This window comes from Mesoplodon densirostris, chromosome 14, assembly GCF_025265405.1.
Source record: "Mesoplodon densirostris isolate mMesDen1 chromosome 14, mMesDen1 primary haplotype, whole genome shotgun sequence".
NCBI lineage: Eukaryota > Metazoa > Chordata > Mammalia > Artiodactyla > Ziphiidae > Mesoplodon > Mesoplodon densirostris.
In genome coordinates, this window is record NC_082674.1 from 39,033,226 (window position 1) to 39,052,675 (window position 19,450).

General features: G+C 39.7%; 1 protein-coding gene across 2 annotated transcripts in view; it reads right to left on the reverse strand.

Moving 5' to 3' along the window:
• Positions 1-215: 215 nt before the first annotated feature.
• Positions 216-19,450, reverse strand: part of CALM2 (calmodulin 2) — a 28,955-nt gene continuing 9,720 nt past the window's right edge. Inside the window, exons 1-6 of one of the 2 annotated variants that reach the window (XM_060116820.1) lie at positions 14,060-14,153; positions 8,167-8,197; positions 2,364-2,507; positions 2,163-2,269; positions 1,609-1,744; positions 216-868 (exon numbers count right to left, since the gene is read on the reverse strand). In XM_060116820.1, the coding sequence (XP_059972803.1) occupies positions 840-868; positions 1,609-1,744; positions 2,163-2,269; positions 2,364-2,507; positions 8,167-8,197; positions 14,060-14,062 (450 nt within the window). In that variant the 5' untranslated portion in view covers positions 14,063-14,153 and the 3' untranslated portion in view covers positions 216-839. Of the gene's footprint in view, positions 869-1,608; positions 1,745-2,162; positions 2,270-2,363; positions 2,508-8,166; positions 8,198-14,059; positions 14,154-19,450 lie in introns of those variants that run through there. The other variant, XM_060116821.1, reaches the window with a different exon arrangement.

Consider the following 19,450-nt stretch of genomic DNA (forward strand, 5'->3'; position numbering starts at 1 on the left):
CAGTCCCCATGCTAGGTACACTTATAAAAGGTTTCTTAATCTTTCACTTAAACCTTTTGAAGGAAGTATCATAATTTAAAAACCAAACAGTCTTAAGTAGTCAAAAAAATTACTTATCTAAACTTAAATTATGCCAAGTAGAAACCACCTCCCCACTTGATTCTCAAAATTATTTAACCTCAAGTTAATTAAATGACTCAGATTCAGAGCAACAGTTGGGTAAATTGTAATTTTTTTATTGGAAAACAAATATACAACTTGGAATGGATTTGAGGCAAATTGTGCCATAAGCAGATTTTCTTTAAGTGGCTAAAACAAAGTTTAAAAAGCAAGTAACAATAAAAGAAAATGTTTCTGGTACAGGACCAGCAGTACAAAAAAATAGTGTACGAGTACCTGGATAAAACACCCGTTTTGCAATAGTGCAACTTTTAAGTACATATTGTTGACTGTCCATAGTCCACGCAGAGTTACAACTCCACACTTCAACAACAACATGCTGACAGTTCCTAAAGAAAACTACTTAAAAAAAAAAGGCATAACCCAGATGTTCCCTCATTTGACCAACTCCATCTAAGTTTAGATGTGCAGAAGGGCTTATTAGATATATCCAGAGTAAGCCACATGCAACATGTTACTTGATCAATTTTTCTAAAAGAAGGTTTCAGGACAATGACAGTAAGATAAGGGAAGAAAACATGGAGGAATGAAGTCCTAATTACTATACATGCATATTTTTTTTGACAATAGGGGGAAACCTTTTACAGATAAGTTACAAACAAAGAAAAGGCAAATAAACAATTTTGTACAAGAAATTTAACACATTCTGTACAATGTCTTCACTTTGCTGTCATCATTTGTACAAACTCTGAAAAAGAAGTACACAAAAATGTTGAGTCAATGGCAAAAGTCTGACAAAACCAATCACATTTACTCAATCACTGAGCAGTCTCCATTCCTCTTTCTTTCCTCAAAATTATCATAAAGTACAGAGGAAAGCTAGTTTACTGCCAAGGCTGGACCTTCATAAATCAAAATTATTTATGATTATTAATAAATAAACCAAATTAATGCTTTAGATAAGCTATTACAAATAAAAAGCATTCTTGCTCTTAGTTCAATATCACATATGATACTTCTGAACTGAAGCATGTATAATTTTAGATTTAAAGCTAATCAGAGGGAAGGAGAATCCAATGAAAGAAAGTCACCTTAACTTTGAGGATCTTGAAATAAGTTTGAAGAAGCTTTTCACACTGTTCCACAATTGTTAACAAAAATTGTTTTATCATAGTTTGGAGTGTAGTGCTTCTCAAACTTTAATGTGCATTATGAAATCACCCAGGAATCTTATTAAAATGTAGATTCTAAGTAAAGGGGTAGGATCTGATAATAAATAGTTCTAAAAAGTTCTCAGGTGACAATGATGTTGCCTAATCTGTGCACAACACTCTGAATAGCAAAAGGTTGGTAAATATCAGTAACTGTTTTAGCATCTCCATTTCTGGAGGGGGAAAATGTCACTAATTTTGACCTATCAGATACCTAACAAGAACCTCTACCTTAAAGTCAAAGCACAGAATAAGGCAGTGACAGTGAAAGACTTACCTTCATAGTTTACTTGACCATCACCATCAATATCTGCTTCCCTGATCATTTCATCAACCTCTTCATCTGTTAACTTCTCTCCAAGGTTTGTCATCACATGGCGGAGCTCTGCTGCACTAATATAGCCATTACCATCCTACAAAAAAATGTAGTAAAATGTCTAAGCAAAATTATAGACGTAACGAGTTAGAATAGAAGTTTATTAAACTTCACATTAGGGAGCAAAATATACTTTAGTAAGCTATACAAACTAAAGAGAGTTTACAAATAGCTGACCTATATATCAAATGTCACTGAGAGTCAAGCAGGATATCCTATATTGAAATCACAATTTCTTGGTTCCAAAGTCAAGTGATGCCTCTTTCGCCACAAAACTAATGCAAAATATATGTTATTAGGAAACCTCCATCTACACTGAATTCTTAAAAAGCTTTTGCTTGATATTAAAGTATGTTGGTAAGTCATCAGAAAAACAAGTCTTCACAGATTAAGAGGTCCTGATACCTTTTTATCCTCAAATTAAAATTGAACAAATCCAGTCTTTGGATACTTACCTTATCAAACACACGGAATGCTTCTCTAATTTCTTCTTCACTGTCTGTGTCTTTCATTTTTCTTGCCATCATTGTCAGAAATTCCGGGAAGTCAATTGTGCCGTTACCTGAAATGGTTTGTTTAGTTGAAACATTACAACAGAACTTAAATGCCACTTCTTCAACTCCCCCTTCCCAAACCCTGAAACTAAGAAGACTTACCATCAGCATCCACCTCATTAATCATGTCCTGTAACTCTGCTTCTGTGGGATTCTGCCCAAGAGACCTCATTACAGTTCCCAACTCCTTTGTTGTTATAGTTCCATCACCATCCTTGTCAAAAAGTGAAAAAGCTTCTTTGAATTCTGTTTGAAAGAGAGACCACAATCCAAATGTACAGGTTAACAATAAAAAAGTAACCTCCTAAAATGAAATGTATTAATCAACCGTCAAAGCAAACATATATATAGAGATAGGACCTGAAATGGGATTTTGATTCCTGAAGGATTAGGTGGGGAAACCTTGTGATATTTCAAACATTTTTAGCTAATCATATGCTCATATATTGATCTACCTAAGAGTTTTTTCATTTAAAATCTTACAGGGAACTCCAAAATCTAGTCCAGATAAAAGTCAAATTATTGTTGAAAGAGGAAAACACTCAAAGCCCCAGATGACTGGCTTCTCTATTTTCTGTTGAAGCTGCTCTGTGGAACACAATTCAAAATTACAGATCTAACCTACACTCAGAATAGAAAAGGAAAACTACTGTTACCAAATACATACTTCTATATAGCAACTGTACTACTTACAGTAATCCCCAAAGTTAAAATTAAGTCTATTTAATCACCTACTAAATTAAAAACAAAAAACTTTAAATTTCAGAACAACCTCAATAGGCTAGCTTCCTTTTCTGGAAGATAGAAGGGACTATCACCAAATAATCTATAATGATGTTAACAATGGGATGATCAAGATATGAATGGCCAGTTTTAACTAAGTGCTGTATCACTGAAAACAAAATTTAGACCTTTCTTCAGAATATAAAATCCCAAGCTTATAAGATGAGTGAGATATATTATTGCCTAAAATCTTTTAGATCTTCTTGTGAAATTATGTTGCTTTCAATTCACCACTAGATTACATGGAAAGCTACTGGAGCAACAGTCCAGAATACCTGAAAACAGAGAAACTAAAGCAGAGATTTAATTTGGTAGTGCAAGGGCATATAAATGAGCTAGTTAACAAAGCTAGCAAAGATATTAGGCCCAGTCAGCAAGCAAACACAAAAGCATACAGCACAGAAACTAAAAGAGGACTTTGGAACTCAACTGCCTGGGCTAAAAAATTCCAGCTCTGCTACTTACTAGTAATATAAATAACCTTGGGCAAATTTTCTGCCTCAGCTTTCTCATGTGTGTTAAGTGGAGATAACTGTACCTACTTCCTAAATTTAAGAATTAGTATAGGTAAAGCACTTAGAACTATGCCTGGCAAATAAGTACTTAATAAATGTCAAGAAAAAGATTGTCTCATTTTCCTGTGGCATCCACAACTACACTGGAAAACTCTCAAACTTCTCTTGGCTTTCACAACAGTAATTTACTTTCTACCTCCTACTGCCAAAGGGTCTTGCTCCTATTTGTCTCTTACATATAGATGTAACCAATTTTCTTATCCTTTTTTCTCTCCTTGGCCATTTCATCTATGCCCACTAATAACGAAGACTTCACATCTTTAGTCTACTCATCACTCTCAACAAAATATTTTTATTTCTCACTCCTACAGGACATCTTCCCTGGCTGACCTCAAGGAAAACTTAATGAAAATCAATTCTATACTCCTCAGCAACCCTAGAAATGCAAACAAAAGCCACCTTAATTTTTTTTCCCTGAAACCTGTCAAGGCCTGATGAATTCTATTTAAATACTGCCTGATTCTTTGCTCATCTCTACATCCAACATTTTGGCTAATGACCCTATCATCTTTTATCTGGACTATCACAATAGCCTCCAAATGAATTCTTTATTTAAAATTACACACACAACTACCCGAGTCCTATTACCTTTTTGGATTATCACATTATTTTCTTCTGCTTTGATTCTTTTAATTGCTTAGCTTTAAACCAGGTATCACTGACTAGTTAATAGTTTGCTACACTCAGTAAGTAGAAAGTGCCACTTACTACTACTGAGTGCTAAACATTCCACTCCATTTAAATATTACTTGTCTTCAGAGGAACTCACCTGATATCAGAAGCTTAGTACCAAACTACTGACTGATCTTATGAAAATATGCAGTACTAACCTAGACCAACCACCCAATGACAAAAATAAATTAGAGTCCTACAAATAGCAGAATTTGATGAAAACATTTCCATTTTACACTCAGGTTTTTAAAAAAAAAACAGGATGTACAAATAGTGTGTAGAAATATATAAACTATTAGGTTCGGAACACAGTAGCATCTATCACCTAATAACTTAGGCTCCAAGAAAATTAAAGTACTTAAGAGATTTATATTTATTTACATTACATTCTCTGCAATAATACAGTTATCGTGTAACACCACCACTATGTACAAAAATTCCCAGTATAACTAGCCATAATCATTTTACTAAGTGATTTAACTTACAGGACAAATTCTGAAAGATGCATGCTGTAAGTTTATGTATGTGTGTTCTAAATTTCAATAAGTTTAAACATCTAATAACTCTTAAAATATTTGCTGGAATAAGTGAAAAGCAGAAAATAAAGCCATTTCTATGCTGTAACTAGTGTTTACTTCATGCATACAAAAACGAATAAAAATACTTTGAAGGTCAAGGTTTACCCCAAATCTCTATTTGTATTTTTACACTAAAGAGGCAGAAACACCTGCAAAAACTTAAAATAAGAATAAACTGAAAACTACAATTTTATTTCACCTGCTTTTATAGCTCTCCACCTGTGCTTCAGAACAGTTTAATCTTAATGTATAGAAGCATATCATTCTAAACAGTTATTTCCCAGGAGTGAGTTGAATATAAACCTAGGAGTCAAAACCTCAATTCACGATAAGAAAACAACAGGTCCTGAATGTCACAGAACAGCTATCTTCAACATAATTGATGGAACCTCCCAAAATCCATTCTAGTTATGCCCAAGTTGAAACTTTCAGAAATCATACTATTACTTGTTTCATTTGTTCATTAGCAACCCCAGGATACCTTTCTATATATTTTTTACATAAACTTATAATTCTATTAAAACAGGTCATCATGAAACAATCACAAGAAAAATCAAATGCCTGTTTATCCATTTCTATTTATTTATAAAATTCCAAACTTATTAATCCTGTAAAGGCCATGTACCAAACCTTTATTGTTGAGTAAGATTAGTACTTTTTTTATCAAATAAGTTTTATCCCTACACTGAACTTTAAAAGTTTAATGGTTTAGGCATAAATTTCTTTAAAGAAAAAAAATTATTTTACATTTTTCTTTTAAATATTAAATACCAACAACTAATGACATCATGGCAGAGTCATCAACAAAACTAACTTGTTAGTGATGTCACACTAGACTGTTGTGGATTGCTCTTTAAGACCAGGGTAACGTAAACAACTCTAGAAACTTCACCTAAACAATAAGCATACTTTTTTCTAGACTAAGTTATTTGTTAGAGGAATTTCAAATCTGAAGTAGTAATGATTATCAGATGAAGACAAAGCCAACTGAAAAAGTACCTTAGTATATTCAACCTTGCATTATATGTATGAAGCTTGTTAGCACAAGTAGAGCTAAGACTCTAAGATATTAACTGGTTACCAGCAATTACAATTTACCAGATTAAAAAATTTTTTTGCCTTCACCTCAAAGGTAGACATTGAGAGGGGACTTTGGGAGGAGGCAGAATAATTCTTAGGAATAGGGTAGGTACTGTTCTAGAACATATATGTGTGGCACACCTCTTTGAAAATTTATCTATTCAAGAAATATTTATTCAAATTTTAAGGGAATTTAATAAAACTGTAAATGGCAAAAAAAGAGAAATATTTATTCAGTCCTTACTGTGTGGGAGGTACTGGACATACAAGAGGAAATAAAAAGGTCCCCAATTTCACAGGATTTTTATTTTAATAGCATAAAAGCTTTGGCTCTGCTACCTTAAAGGTTCGCTAAAACCTAGCGTCCAAGAACAGCTTTATTAAAAGCCTAGGAAAAGGCAGGGTATGGAAAGAACCTAAAATAGATTTTCCTACCACTCTCACTAGAAATTTAATTGTATGATAGGAACCAATGAAAAGAAAGAATTTATCTTAAAGACAATGTTCCATGAACTGCAAGTATTCTTAACAAAAATGCAATCAGCCAGAGGATTGAGCCTCTCCTATTAACAGACACAAACTACTTTTTAAAAGAGTTGCATGTGTGTTTGGGAGAGGAGTAGTGAGCATCAACTATGTGACTGGCACCTTGAGTAATACATTTTCTATCCTGAAGTGAACATGCTCTGCCATGCAGAACTACCTGACTGGGACTACCGAGAAATGACAGGCAAAGACAGGTGTATTAGAGAGGTAAGAACTTAAGAGTGGAAATAATACCCCAAGTCATTTCCTCAAGACATTATATAGAAAACTATTCCAGAATAATCTACATTTCATCAATACACTTATATATGAAGAAAGAAATTATTTCCAAAGCTGCGCTTGACTACTTCAACACACCCTATACATGCAAGTTTACCAACTCTAAAAATCAAATTCCCAGTTTAAGTCAAATGCACAAAGAAATAAAAATAAAACCTGCTTAAATTGGTCCTTACTACTAATAGTTTTCTACTTTACACAGTCCTAGCAAATACTATTTTGTGATGAGTATTTGAGGAGACTAATGATTTCTGGCTCCACCAAGTTTGTCTATGAGGGGTGGAGCTTACTTTAAATGGGCCACATAGCTCAGTTCCAACTGGGTTTCTCAGTTTACTCTAGCATTTAAAAAAAAAAAAAAAGCTTTAGTGATTTTGAGCTCTTGAAATTCCTTGCCTACCAGGAAAACTATGGCAGTCAAAACTGCTTGATGGGGCTTCCCTGGTGGCGCAGTGGTTGAGAGTCCGCCTGCCGATGCAGGGGACACGGGTTCGTGCCCTGGTCCGGGAAGATCCCACATGCCGCGGAGCGGCTTGGCCTGTGAGCCATGGCCGCTGAGCCTGCGCGACCGGAGCCTGTGCTCCGCAACGGGTGAGGCCGCAACAGCGAGAGGCCCGCGTACCGCCAAAAAAAAAAAAAAAAAAAAAAAAAAAAAAAACCCCACCATTTATTAAGTTTCCCCAACATTTTGATGTTAACTAGCCATCTCAAAGTAGTAGAATAAAATCAAAAGTACTAATGGTTCGGCATATTGACATCTCATCAAGTTTTATGTAGCAATTCCACATACTTCCATAGCAAATCAAAGGATACAAAACTTAAAACTGATTTCAACAGCTGTCACTGCTTTTTAAGATAAAATTCAAATGACTACATCTGTAAAGTAGAATGCTAACTTTTGGACCTAAGTGTTTCACTAGAGAAATGGTTACTCCCTGAATGACCATATATGCAACTCTAAGTTTAAAATACTTTAAACCAGGGTAAATTCAACATTCATTTTCTGATTTTACATTTCGAGTTACCTATTAACTACTATTTGGCCTCTTTTCCTATGGAGACTGATATGAAGCTGAAGTGTTAAAAACTGCCCAGAATTCAAGTTGTACAGCAAGATAATATTTACGAAAAACAGACCACCCCTACCAGGCTCAAAAGTATATCCACATAACCTAAAAACATGTCTTTAGTTACAGTTAGCCCCACACATCTTTCATAGTCAAGTTTACTTTCTCACTTGCCAGAGTAGGTTCAATTACCGTATTACACTCATTTGTTACCATCTACTACACAGATCAAAGTTAATTCTGTCGTACAAGTACCTTATTTTGAGACCAGCGAATCAAGTTATAATAAAATCTGATGGATATAATCTAGTAAGTAATTTCTCACCTGCAATCTGCTCTTCAGTCAGCTGGTCAGCCTACAAAGAGATCAAAGAAATAGTTAACAGAAACAAGTTTAAAAACATTCAAGGTGGGACTTCCCTGGCGGTGCAGTGGTTAAGAACCACCTGCCAATGCAGGGGGCAAGGGTTCGACCCCTGGTCCAGGAAGGTCCCACATGCTGCGGAGCAACTAAGCCCGTGTGCCACAATTATTGCGCCCATGTGCTGCAACTACTGAAGCCCGCGTGCCTACAGCCCGTGCTCCACGACAAGCTGCCACAATGAGAAGCACGTGCACCGCAACAAAGAGTAGCCTGTGTTCGCAACAACTAGAGAATGCCCGCATGCAGCAACAAAGACCCAACCCAGCCATAAATAAATAAATAAATAAAAATTAAAAACCAAAAAAACATTCAAGGTTCACCCCGTTCCATAAATTTTAGTTCAACATTCCTTAGTACCAAACACAGGTGGGCAGAAAATGCACACACCTTATCTTCAAAGCTAAGCTAACTCGCCCCCAAGTCTAAGATACGAAAATATTTCAGAATACGTTTGAAAGTCTAATTTTACACAAATTTTTAAAAAGCAAATCTAGCATACTAGAAAGTTTAATTGGAATTGGTATTCTTCTAAAGCAAGGATAGATCCAATAGAAATGTTTCCTTTTTCAAAATTAAGATATCTAAACTTAAGCTCACCTCCTCAGGTAAATACAAACCATTAATACCAGAAATCTCCACTGAATCAAAAATAATGAACAAGGACTACATTTAAAATTCCCCTGTAAGTGGCTAAATACTTCACTTGGACATATATGTGATTTTCCAAACCTCAACAACAACAAAACTACTAAGCAAAACTATCAAAAAGACAAAAATCCAAGCTGTCCTGGTTGGAGCAACATGAAAGGTACCAATTTTTACTTCTCCTCACCTGCCATGCAACTGCAGAGAATCCAGGATTCTCAATATTTGAAGTACATTACTTACAAAATGTTAAGTCCAGCTACTTATTTTCTCTTAATGTTTGAAATTCCAAAGTGAGCATAAGATTTGTGATGTTTTTAGCAAATGGAGAAAAGTTACTTGTTTTTACTTAAAAAAACACACATTCAGGCACTTGCTAAAACCCATCACATATGTTGTTTTTATTCAATCTTCACAACAACCCCTAATGGTATTAATAATATCATTAATACCCTATCTTACAGATGGGGAGAGAGGCTCAGGTTAAATTTCAGTGAGCGGGAGTACAAAACTAGTAACTAGTAGAGTCAGAATTAAACAGTAAGGTGTCAGACATATCCAATACCTTCAATTTTAAATTCAGAGCACACCATAATATAATAAAAATATTTGCAAAATAACAAGCCTCCTTGTTCTTCATGTGGCCTTCATCCTTGGACATTTCATTGCTTATTGGTACATATATCCAGAGGCACTGACAAGAAATAGCCTCCTATCTAATATTCCTACCTACAGAAGTCAAGTGTACTATGATTAATCCATTCACTTATTAGTATGAGAAGAAGAATAAACACTGACTGGTTTCCTTCATTTTAAATGAACACACCCCTGGAAAGGATAAAACCTTAATACAGGATAGCATCACATTTTTTTCTCTAGGAGACAGCATGAGAACATTTGAGAAGAAACCCAGAAAAGGAGAATTTTCTTTCCCTGATAAACAATTTTGATTTGACCTTGATGCAAACTCAACTCGTTGCTTTAGAAAAAAGAAAAAAAGCCAATAGTCCAGTAACTTAAAACTGAAGAGCCAATAATTAAGCTCAAATGCATTAGTTTATAAAATAAAAATTATCTACTTTTATCCTTACAAATCCCAATCCTCCAAGTTATTTGGTATAAAATCAGTCGATTGTTTTCTATAGGAATAAGATTTAAAACCCAGTAAATCCACTTAGTTAATTTTTACTTTGTTAGAGGTTATAGATGATTTACTTCTAGTCTCATTCCATTCTGCTGGACGTCTATCATTTTTGAAAGAAGGGCAACATGGCATGGTCGAAGAAAAAAGCATGGTGCTTTGAGTCATCGCTGGGCTAGTATCCCAGCTCTGCCACTCAATAGCTGTGACCTTGGACATGTTACTCAACCTCTCATTGTCAACTTCACCTGTGACACAGAATATTAATACCTACCTTGCAGGGTTATTGTGCACAGTAAGTGAGAAGCTATGTAAAGGGCTAGCCCAAAGAGTTCAGTGATAACTGTTTTATATAAATTAATTAACCAAAGAACCTACAATGTAATGTTAAACACCAACCTGACTAGTTCAACTTCCACACAGAAGGTAGACAGGTGGGGCATTATCAAGCCCTTTACAGCAAACTCACCACATTCCATGTTAACTTTAAGATGAGAAAATCTACTACCACAAACTGAAACCATAAGGTGCAAGCCCAGGGACAGATGTGGCAGGACACATCAGTTTAGGACTAGTTAAACCAAATGTGTGGAACACACTGCAGCATGTGTGAAAGCTGAAGGAATGACTCATATGTGCAGAAACAGCAGGGATTTTTCTCTTGACAAGTTGTGCGGGAAGAGATTTTGAGAAGACTCATTTGTATGAAAGCTGAGAAGGCCTCAGGAAGAAAACTTTTAAATTATCCAATTTTGCTTGAAAAGTCAAAATTTTAATGGCCCCACACCATCCTGTCTGCGATCTCAGTAAAGATCACAAAGGAGCTTCAAGGAATAAAGAGGAGACTAAGTTACATAGCCTGAAAGTGCTGGATATTGCTTGTAATATTTCAGGAAACTTAAAGACAATTTTTTTGTATTTACTACTAACCCAGAGTTCAAGGTTTTAAAATAACCTTTATCAGCAGCATTCAGGTTAAAGCCTACTAAAAGCAAGAACACAAAGCTCCCTAGCACTGTAATTTGTAAGCCTTTTCCAATGAAATACAAATAAATTTGGTTACTTCTGTCTATGGAGAGAGTCATTTTCTTGACAGAAGAACTAGAAGAATTATACTTTTGAGAAAACTCAAACTCATCAAAATGTGTGTTTGTCTCAGTAAATAACTCACTAGAGAGATGACTAGTTCTTACTCCTTTGTTTCTACAAATACAAATATTAATGTAATTCTTCCTATTGCTCTTGTCAACTCTAGAGAAAGCTCCCAGGCATCAGTACACTCTCAGGTTCCACCTCAGACCTACTAGACTAGAATCTGCATTTTGGAGAAATGCAGGTGATTTGTCAACACTGAGAAAACACTACTAATCTAGACTACATGTGTGACCTTAAGGAAATTACATACCTATTAAACATTTCCCAAATGGCATTCAAAAGTAGGTATGGATACCCTTGGAGCATATCTAGTGAAAGGTGGTATAAAAATAATCCAAAATTCATATCTGAGTAAGTGTATCAGTCCATAGGCTTGAAATGAAACAAACTTCCACCCTTCATTGATTCCTGTTTACTCCAAGTGCTATTTAGATACAACAAAGGCTTCATAAGTAAACATTTTCCTACAATTTCAGAAATCGGGGTATTTGTTTTATCTTTATCAAAAGCAATCTCAGTAGAGTTTAAGATACCTTTTATTCTGATAGAACAGCACTTATACGGCATCTTGGCCCCAAAGAGAAAACGCTAGAAGATATTACTTCTTAAAAATTACCTTTACTAACGGCCTAATTTGATCATTCTAGATCAATCTAGAACTTTCTATATTTTAATAGAGCCTTGGTGAATTTCTTCAGTCTAGTAGAAACAGATCTTCTTGCTGTTCGATGAGATATTTAATTAGACTGAAGTGACCAAATTTTCTACCTCTTCACATCTTTTACTTATCACCCCAGCCTCAAGCCTTCTTAATGCAATCAATCTCCCTTCAATGAGCATGCATCAACTATATGTAAACCCAAGAACCATGTGAGCAAACTTATTCCACTTCCACATCAAATACATTTCATTCTTTGACTTTACAGAGTCCTAATTTTAAATCGTCAGGTCTTATAATTATAAAATTACCTGAGGACAATTCCCAAATTAGTTAACAATGACTGTCAATTTAACTAACTGAACCAAAACATCAATGATGTGAACAGTAACTACAAAAGCCTACCCTTGGCAAAGGACCCCGAAGGGTGGATACAAACTCTATGCCTCACCGAGAAACTCCATTTGAGCTCTTGATTCAATTATCAGACTGATCAGGAAGAAACCTTACCTTTCATATGAGAAATTAAAAAAAAAAAATTTACCCCACAATTTTGAATCTTAATTACATGCCTATACTGTACACCCTGTTTCACCTAAAAGTAAACTCAACCAGCACATTCAAATTTAGAATAATTTAGAATATCAAGATGTAAGAGCACATCAAACAAATGCGAACTCCTCTCCCCACACCCATACATGGTGGAGGTTTCAGTTGGCAAGGATTCCCAACTGTTTAAGATGTCACCTTGCCTCCTGGACACACCCATCTCCCATAACCACTTGGCAGAAGAAACGACAAAATAAGTATTGCAAATTACCGCCCTCCTTAGTTTTGTTTTTTTTTAAAAACAGGAAAGAACTGGAGTTCCGGTCTTTAGTGACAGGAAAATGCTTTTAAAAATTCCCTGTCCCCCTTCTTTCACGACGGTCTTTGACAGCCATTACTGTACAAATGAAGTGAACTGCACGTTAAGGTATCTGGCACTTTCTCTACGGAAATACCAGTTATTTTCAAGGGGGTTGGAGCGGGGCAACACTGTGTGTGGTAGTGGTTCTTTAACATTTCGGCGTGCACGTGAGCACTCAAGAAGAGGACTGTGGCCCTTCTCAAAGGCATCCTTCCAACTGTTACAGGAGAGTAAGACCGACTTTCACAACAGAACGACAGTCACCACGGAGCTGGATTTCGGTAGGTGAACAGGAAACGCCTTTCAGACCCTAGCTGGAGCCTCTGGCTTTCTCTAACGAGATGAATAGTGGGAGGCTGCGCCTGACTTCAGATATACAGCCATTTCCTTCAACGACAAAACCACTTAAAAAATTTTTTTTTGTTTTAATTGTCCAGCCTGGGAGGTGGAATTAGGTCTCAAGGCGCAGCGGGAGCAAAAGGATCAGGATTCACCGAGCTTCCTTCGCGCCGCCAGAGGGGGATGGGAACCGGCCAGGCTGCCCTCCCCAACCTATGCCGGAACGGCCGGCCTCGCAGCGCCGCGGGCCGCCCAGACCTCCGCAGTCCTGCAGGTGCCAGCGCAGCAGCTGGGGCGTGAGCCTAGCCGGGCGGGCGGCGGCCCCAGCCCCACGCCCGCCCCGCCCCGCCCCGCCCCGCCCCCGGCCGTTCCCCGCGCCGCGCGGGCTCGGCCCACTCAGCGCACCCGCCCCTCGCCCCCTCCCGGCCTGACCCGCAGGGCTGCGGACTGACGGCCTCGCGCGCTCCCGCCCGCCCCCTCGGCGCAAGGCGGCCGCGCGCGGACAAAAGCGCTTCCTGGCGTCCGCACCAACGGCACCAACCGTCCGTTGGGCTTTTGAATCCGGCCCCGGGCTGACCTTTCGAGATGCCCGACCCAAAGCTTCTGCGCCCCGGCTCCCCCCCGCCCTTCCACTGTCGCCTCCCCCGGAGGCCGACCTGCCCCCCGCCCGGGCTCCATCCTCATCCAGCCCCTGAGGAGCTCCGCAGCGCCGGGGGCGGTGCACCCGGCCCCCAGTACACTAGGGGACACCTCCCTGAGGAGAATGGGGGGTGGGGAAGCACCTGCGACACAACGGCCGCGGGCGCCCCCAGCCTCATGTGCGCCATCCCTCTGGCGAAAACCACTCCTGGAGGGTGTGAGGGTGGCAAGTTCCCTTTCTTTCGTCAATTCGCTTCAGCCTCTTCCCCCCACAGGCCGAGCGCCGGCAGCTTAGCGACGCACTCACCATGCTGCAAGCGCTACCGGTCTCCGAGACTCGACTACACAACCACTCAGCTCGCTCGCTCCACTCGAACTAATTCTCCTCCTCCGCCCCCAGCGCCTCATAAACACCTCCCTCCGCCAGATCCCTCCGCCGCACGCCAGATAACGGAACATCACAAACGAGTCCCGGCCAACCCCCTCCACTCCAACTTCTCTCGAGACCCCTTTATCCACAGTTGTGTGATCGACGATACAAGAGGTAAAGGGAGGGGGGCGAACGGATGGCGTAAGTGGGTTTCGCTTCCCAGCGAGCCGTTGAAGGGCCGGTGGAGTCGCGCCTGAGAGGCGCTACTTTGCGGCGCGGAAGAGCATCGTGGTAGCTACGCGTAACGCAATGATCGTTGAACCGGCCTCTGATTGGCTGATTCGTACCTGCAATGCGTCACTGGGGCTCGCAGCCACCGCCGCCGGGACGCGGTGTGGTTTCTGCCGTTTGTGCCGTTGCTGCCCTGGCCGCACTGTCTTGGCAACTGCGCCAGGCGGCGGAGTCGCTTGCTTTGCGCTTGGCTGGAGAGTCTTCCTCCTCCACCCATCCTTTCTCTCCACAGTCGTACGCACACTTTCCCGCCCCTGGTATAGGGGTCTACGAAAACGCTGATTAAGAATGAAGCTGAAAGACCCAGTGAAACCCCTACCCCGCGCTCTTTTTCTCAGCTTCGGTTATTGGCCTCGTGGCGGCCACACGCTTACCATTTTACTCCCTCACAAAACCCGAATATCTGAGTAAGGGCGAACGCACCTGCTCAGCTGACTAATCTGAAAGGGTCTTCCGTTTATACTTCCCCTTCTCCGCGTTTGTCTGGGGTAATTTACCGGGGGGGGGGGGGAAATCACTGAAAAAGCGCAGTATCCTGGATTCTGTGGAATTAGTCACTCCCAATAGCCACTTGATGTCGTGGAATAATAGGGGTCTGGCTTGGAGTGAGACCTGGGTATGAGTATCGCTTGGGCCACTTTCTTAGATGTATGACCTTGGATGAGCCATTTAATCTTTAGCCTCATTTGTGAAATGGAGGTTATAATACCTATATTGAAAGATTATTGTAAGAATTAGAATCATATAGAGACTGGCGTCTGGGTAAAATGTTAAAGTACCTGGCACAGGGTACAACAAGTGGTTACTATAATAAAACCATAATACATATGGTCACAATGAATTTCATAATGAATTTGCCCCTTTGGGTTGCTAACCTCTCAGATTTAATAGAACATTTCTAAAGCCACATAAAAGTTAGCTCTTTGGAACTGACACCCTTGTGCACTGTCGGTGAGAATGTAAAATGGTACAGCCACTGTGGAAAATAGTATGGTAGTTCCTTAAAAAATTAAAAATAGAATTACCATATGATCCAGCAATTCTGCTTCTTCGTATATACCCGAAAGAACTGAAAGCAGGATCTTGAAGAGATATTGGTACACCCATGTTCATGGCACTCTTCACGATAGCTAAAATGTGGAAGCAACCCAAATGTCCGTCAGTGGATGAATGGATAAGCAAAATGTGGTATATGTTTGTTGTTACATACGATGGAATATTATTCAGCTTTAAAAATTCTGTAGGGCTTCCTTGGTGGCGCAGTTGTTGAGAGTCCGCCTGCCGATGCAGGGGACACGGGTTCGTGCCCCGGTCCGGGAAGATCCCACATGCCGTGGAGTGGCTAGGCCTGTGAGCCATGGCCGCTGAGCCTGCGCGTCCGGAGCCTGTGCTCCGCAACGGGAGAGGCCACAGCAGTGAGAGGCCCGCGTACCGCAAAAAAAAAAAAAAAAAAAAAATTCTGTAATATGCCACAACATGGATGAAGCTTGTGGACATTATGCTAAGTGAAATAAGTCACACAAAAAAACAGATACTGTATGATTCCATTTATATGAGGTATTTAGAATAGTCAAAATCACAGAAACAGAAAGTAGAATGATGGTTGTCAGGGAAAGGGGGAATGGGGAGTTATTGTTTAACGGGTATAGATAAGAGTTTCAGTTTGACAAGATGAAAAGAGTTGGGATGAATGCTGGTGCTGGTTGCATAACATTATGTATTCAGTACCACTGAACCCTACACTTTAAAATGGTTAAGGTGGTAAATTTTATGTGCATTTTATCACACATGACATTTTTTTTAATTTTTGAACTTTTTTATTTGGAAAACTTTAGACATAAGCTATATACAAGTGGAGAGAAAAGTATAACCATCACTTAACCAAGTAGCCATCACTCAGCTTTACCAGTTAACAGCATTCTGTCATTCTTGTTTCGTATATTTCCCCCATTAAAAAAAAAAATTAACTCCTTGGTCCCACCCAAAATAAGCACGGGTGTGCATAACCTGGAATATTTAACAAATGAATAGCAATAGTTTACCTACTGTGTAAACTCATTCGAATATAATGTAATTGTTACCTTAGAGGGGGCTTAGAAGGCACAGAGGAGAGGACCTTTGCTCACCACAGAGGTTCCAAAGAGGGTTCCCAAAGAACATGACTCCTAAATTGAGTCTGACATGATAATGGGCTAGGAAAAAGTGAAAAGCCAGGGAGGAAGAGAGAAGCAAGTTTAGATGAAAGAAAGAACAGAGCAAAAGGCCCAGAGGCATGCAATTGCATGGCACAATGGAGGAGCGTCAGTGGTTAGGCATTACCAGGGCCAGCCGATCTCGGGAGAGGGTGCTGGGAAGTTAGAAAGGAACTAAGGGTCATGCTCAAACTGCAGTTCCTCAAGAAGGTTGGGAGAACCACTGTCCAGAAAGAATCCTCTTAGGCCACATCAAGGCTTTAGAATTTTCCAGTAAAAAGCACAGCCATGTGGACCCTTGAAACCTAGTGAACAGCATTTTCAGCAAGCCAAGGTAAAATCTGCCTACTGAGAAGGATCCTTCCAGAACACCTTCCTGCCCAGCAAGACCAAGATATTCTCTAACAGCTTATCTGCACCCACTTGGAAAGACTCAGTGGAATTTAACCTGCTTTAAACAATTTAGGGATTTTCTCAAGCCATCTAAAGTATTTCCTTTACTAGTCCGGAGATGGATTCTCTTTCTTTCAGTCATACAAATCAGACACAAAGTAAGTGCTCTTTCAGTTAGTATTGGCAACCCTGTGACCTTCCTTTCAGATGAATGACTGTTCAGTAAAAACTCAGGACCCCCATGCTTCTATTGTCCTTGCTAATGTGATATAATGATTCCACAGGGGAGTGGGTGGGCTTAATTAAGTTACCCCACAAATGAAATACACTGTACCATTGAGAATGTTACTTAAAAGTGGGTACCTCTGCTTCAGAATTGAGCTGAAAACAGAGCCCTAAGGCCACCATTCCATTACTCTCCATTGTGGTAGCGCCCAAGTCTTTCCAAGATTTTCCTCAGAAATTTGTCCCTGATTCTTCCTCAGATGGAAGGGCTATCAACAGTTTTTTACCCCATCAGTATGCAGTGCTTTTACATATGAAATTTTTAATGATGGGAAATTGAATGACAAAACGAATAATCACTTCTTCTAGAAAATGAATTTTTAAAAGGATTGATGCATAACGTATAACAAGCTTGAGTATAATATACAGGTGCATGCTTAGAGACGTATGTATTGAATCAAGGAGCTTTTAAACAAATATTTGGTAATGAAATATGTCTGTTAAAGAGAACACAGAAGAGTTCTTCCTGGTTTCTTAGGTTGAATTTCAGTAAGGCCTCTCTTGCAGAAACTTCCTTGCTGACCTCTCCAATAAGAGAAAGAAAATGAGAAAAAAAGTCAAGACGTACATTTAAAGCCATTGTGGTTTCTGTGTATTTGAGACAGTTCCAAATCAATTTATTTATAGAGAATTTGTCTTCCACAAGATGACATACAGTACAGCCTGACTTTGGCAACTTCCAGCTGAGAAGCAAAGTTGGTGACCACCATTACATCAAGGCCTAAGAGGTGGTTGGTTGTTTATTTTCCTCTCCTGTCTGGTGAGGTATTACAGCTTTCTACCTTTATCCATCCTGGGAAAATGAGAATGCACTTCCTCTCCAGGCCTCAGTTCCTCAATTTGCAGAATAGAGATAACACAAGCCCCATCCTTTGACACTTCCTTCCCATAGTTTCTCTCCTCCAGCCAGCTGTGCTATGAACAAGGGCAGAGGACAGTCACAGTGGCTTTCTTGATTGTAGGCCCTATGTGATTCTTGACAGGTGAAAGAATTAAGCCCTAAATGCCCTAAGGCAGCAACAGTATGCATCAACTTCTCTCCTATGCGTATAGAATGCAACTTGTTACGTGCCAACCTGGAGAGAATTCAGAAAATAGTACTCAAATGATCTTCTTATTCTGTGGTTCAGATAAGGAGCCCTGGCTGAGAAAGTTAAGCTATCCCCTTCCAGGACTATGGGGAAAAACAGAGCTGGGACAGGAATCCAACCAGGTCATGAGAATGTCTCGCCCACAGCATCCTCAGTATGATGAGGAGTGAAGAGTATAGGGAAAGCACTGAATCCTCCAGACTTACTGAATGGGCTTATGCTCATATACGTGCGGGAAAAGTTGAGGGTCATTAACTTTGATATTGACACTCTGCCATTCATTCATTTATTCATTCAAAAAAATTGAGATGTCAATTTAGGGTGACTAACCATATAGGTTTGCCTAGGATTAAGGGGTGTCCTGGGACACAGGACTTACAGTGCTAAAACCACACAGTCCCAGGCAAACCAGGATGGTTGGTCACCCTAGAAACCATGACCACTCATTCAATAAATACCAGCAGTCTATTATGTGCTGTAAATGTGCAAAGAGAAGAATGAGCTATGATAAGAATGACTCTGGGAGCACATAGGAGGACAACCTAATGGACAAGAGGAAGACTTCCTAGAGAATGTGATCCATAGGAATTTGGGTTAAGGGGGAGAAAGAGGAAAAGGTGTTTGAAGCAGAGAGAAAAAGCACAAACGAACAGAGACATCATCATTACCATCATCACCTCTATCATCATTGTGACATTCACAGCCACTGGTAATTTGAGGCTCCCCATGGGCCAGGCCCTGTGCTGATCACTTTATGTACACTGTCCGCATTATTGACCATTCCATTCTTCTTGAAACACTCTTCTTGCTTGGCTTCTGGAATATTACCCTAGTATTTCTCCGACCTCTGTGGTAGTTTCTCTGCAGCCTCCTTGGCTGGCTCCTTCACCTATTGCTTAAAAGATGGCATGCCTCCAGGTTTAGGCCATGGCTCTGTTCTCTTGTGAATTTTGACACCTGCTCTGGCACCCTCCCCACTCCCACAGCAGTGGCTCTGTGCTGATCACCCCCAAATATGGATGGCCTGAGGTAAAATCTCTTCTTAAATCCTGATCAGTATTTTCAGCTGCTCAGGC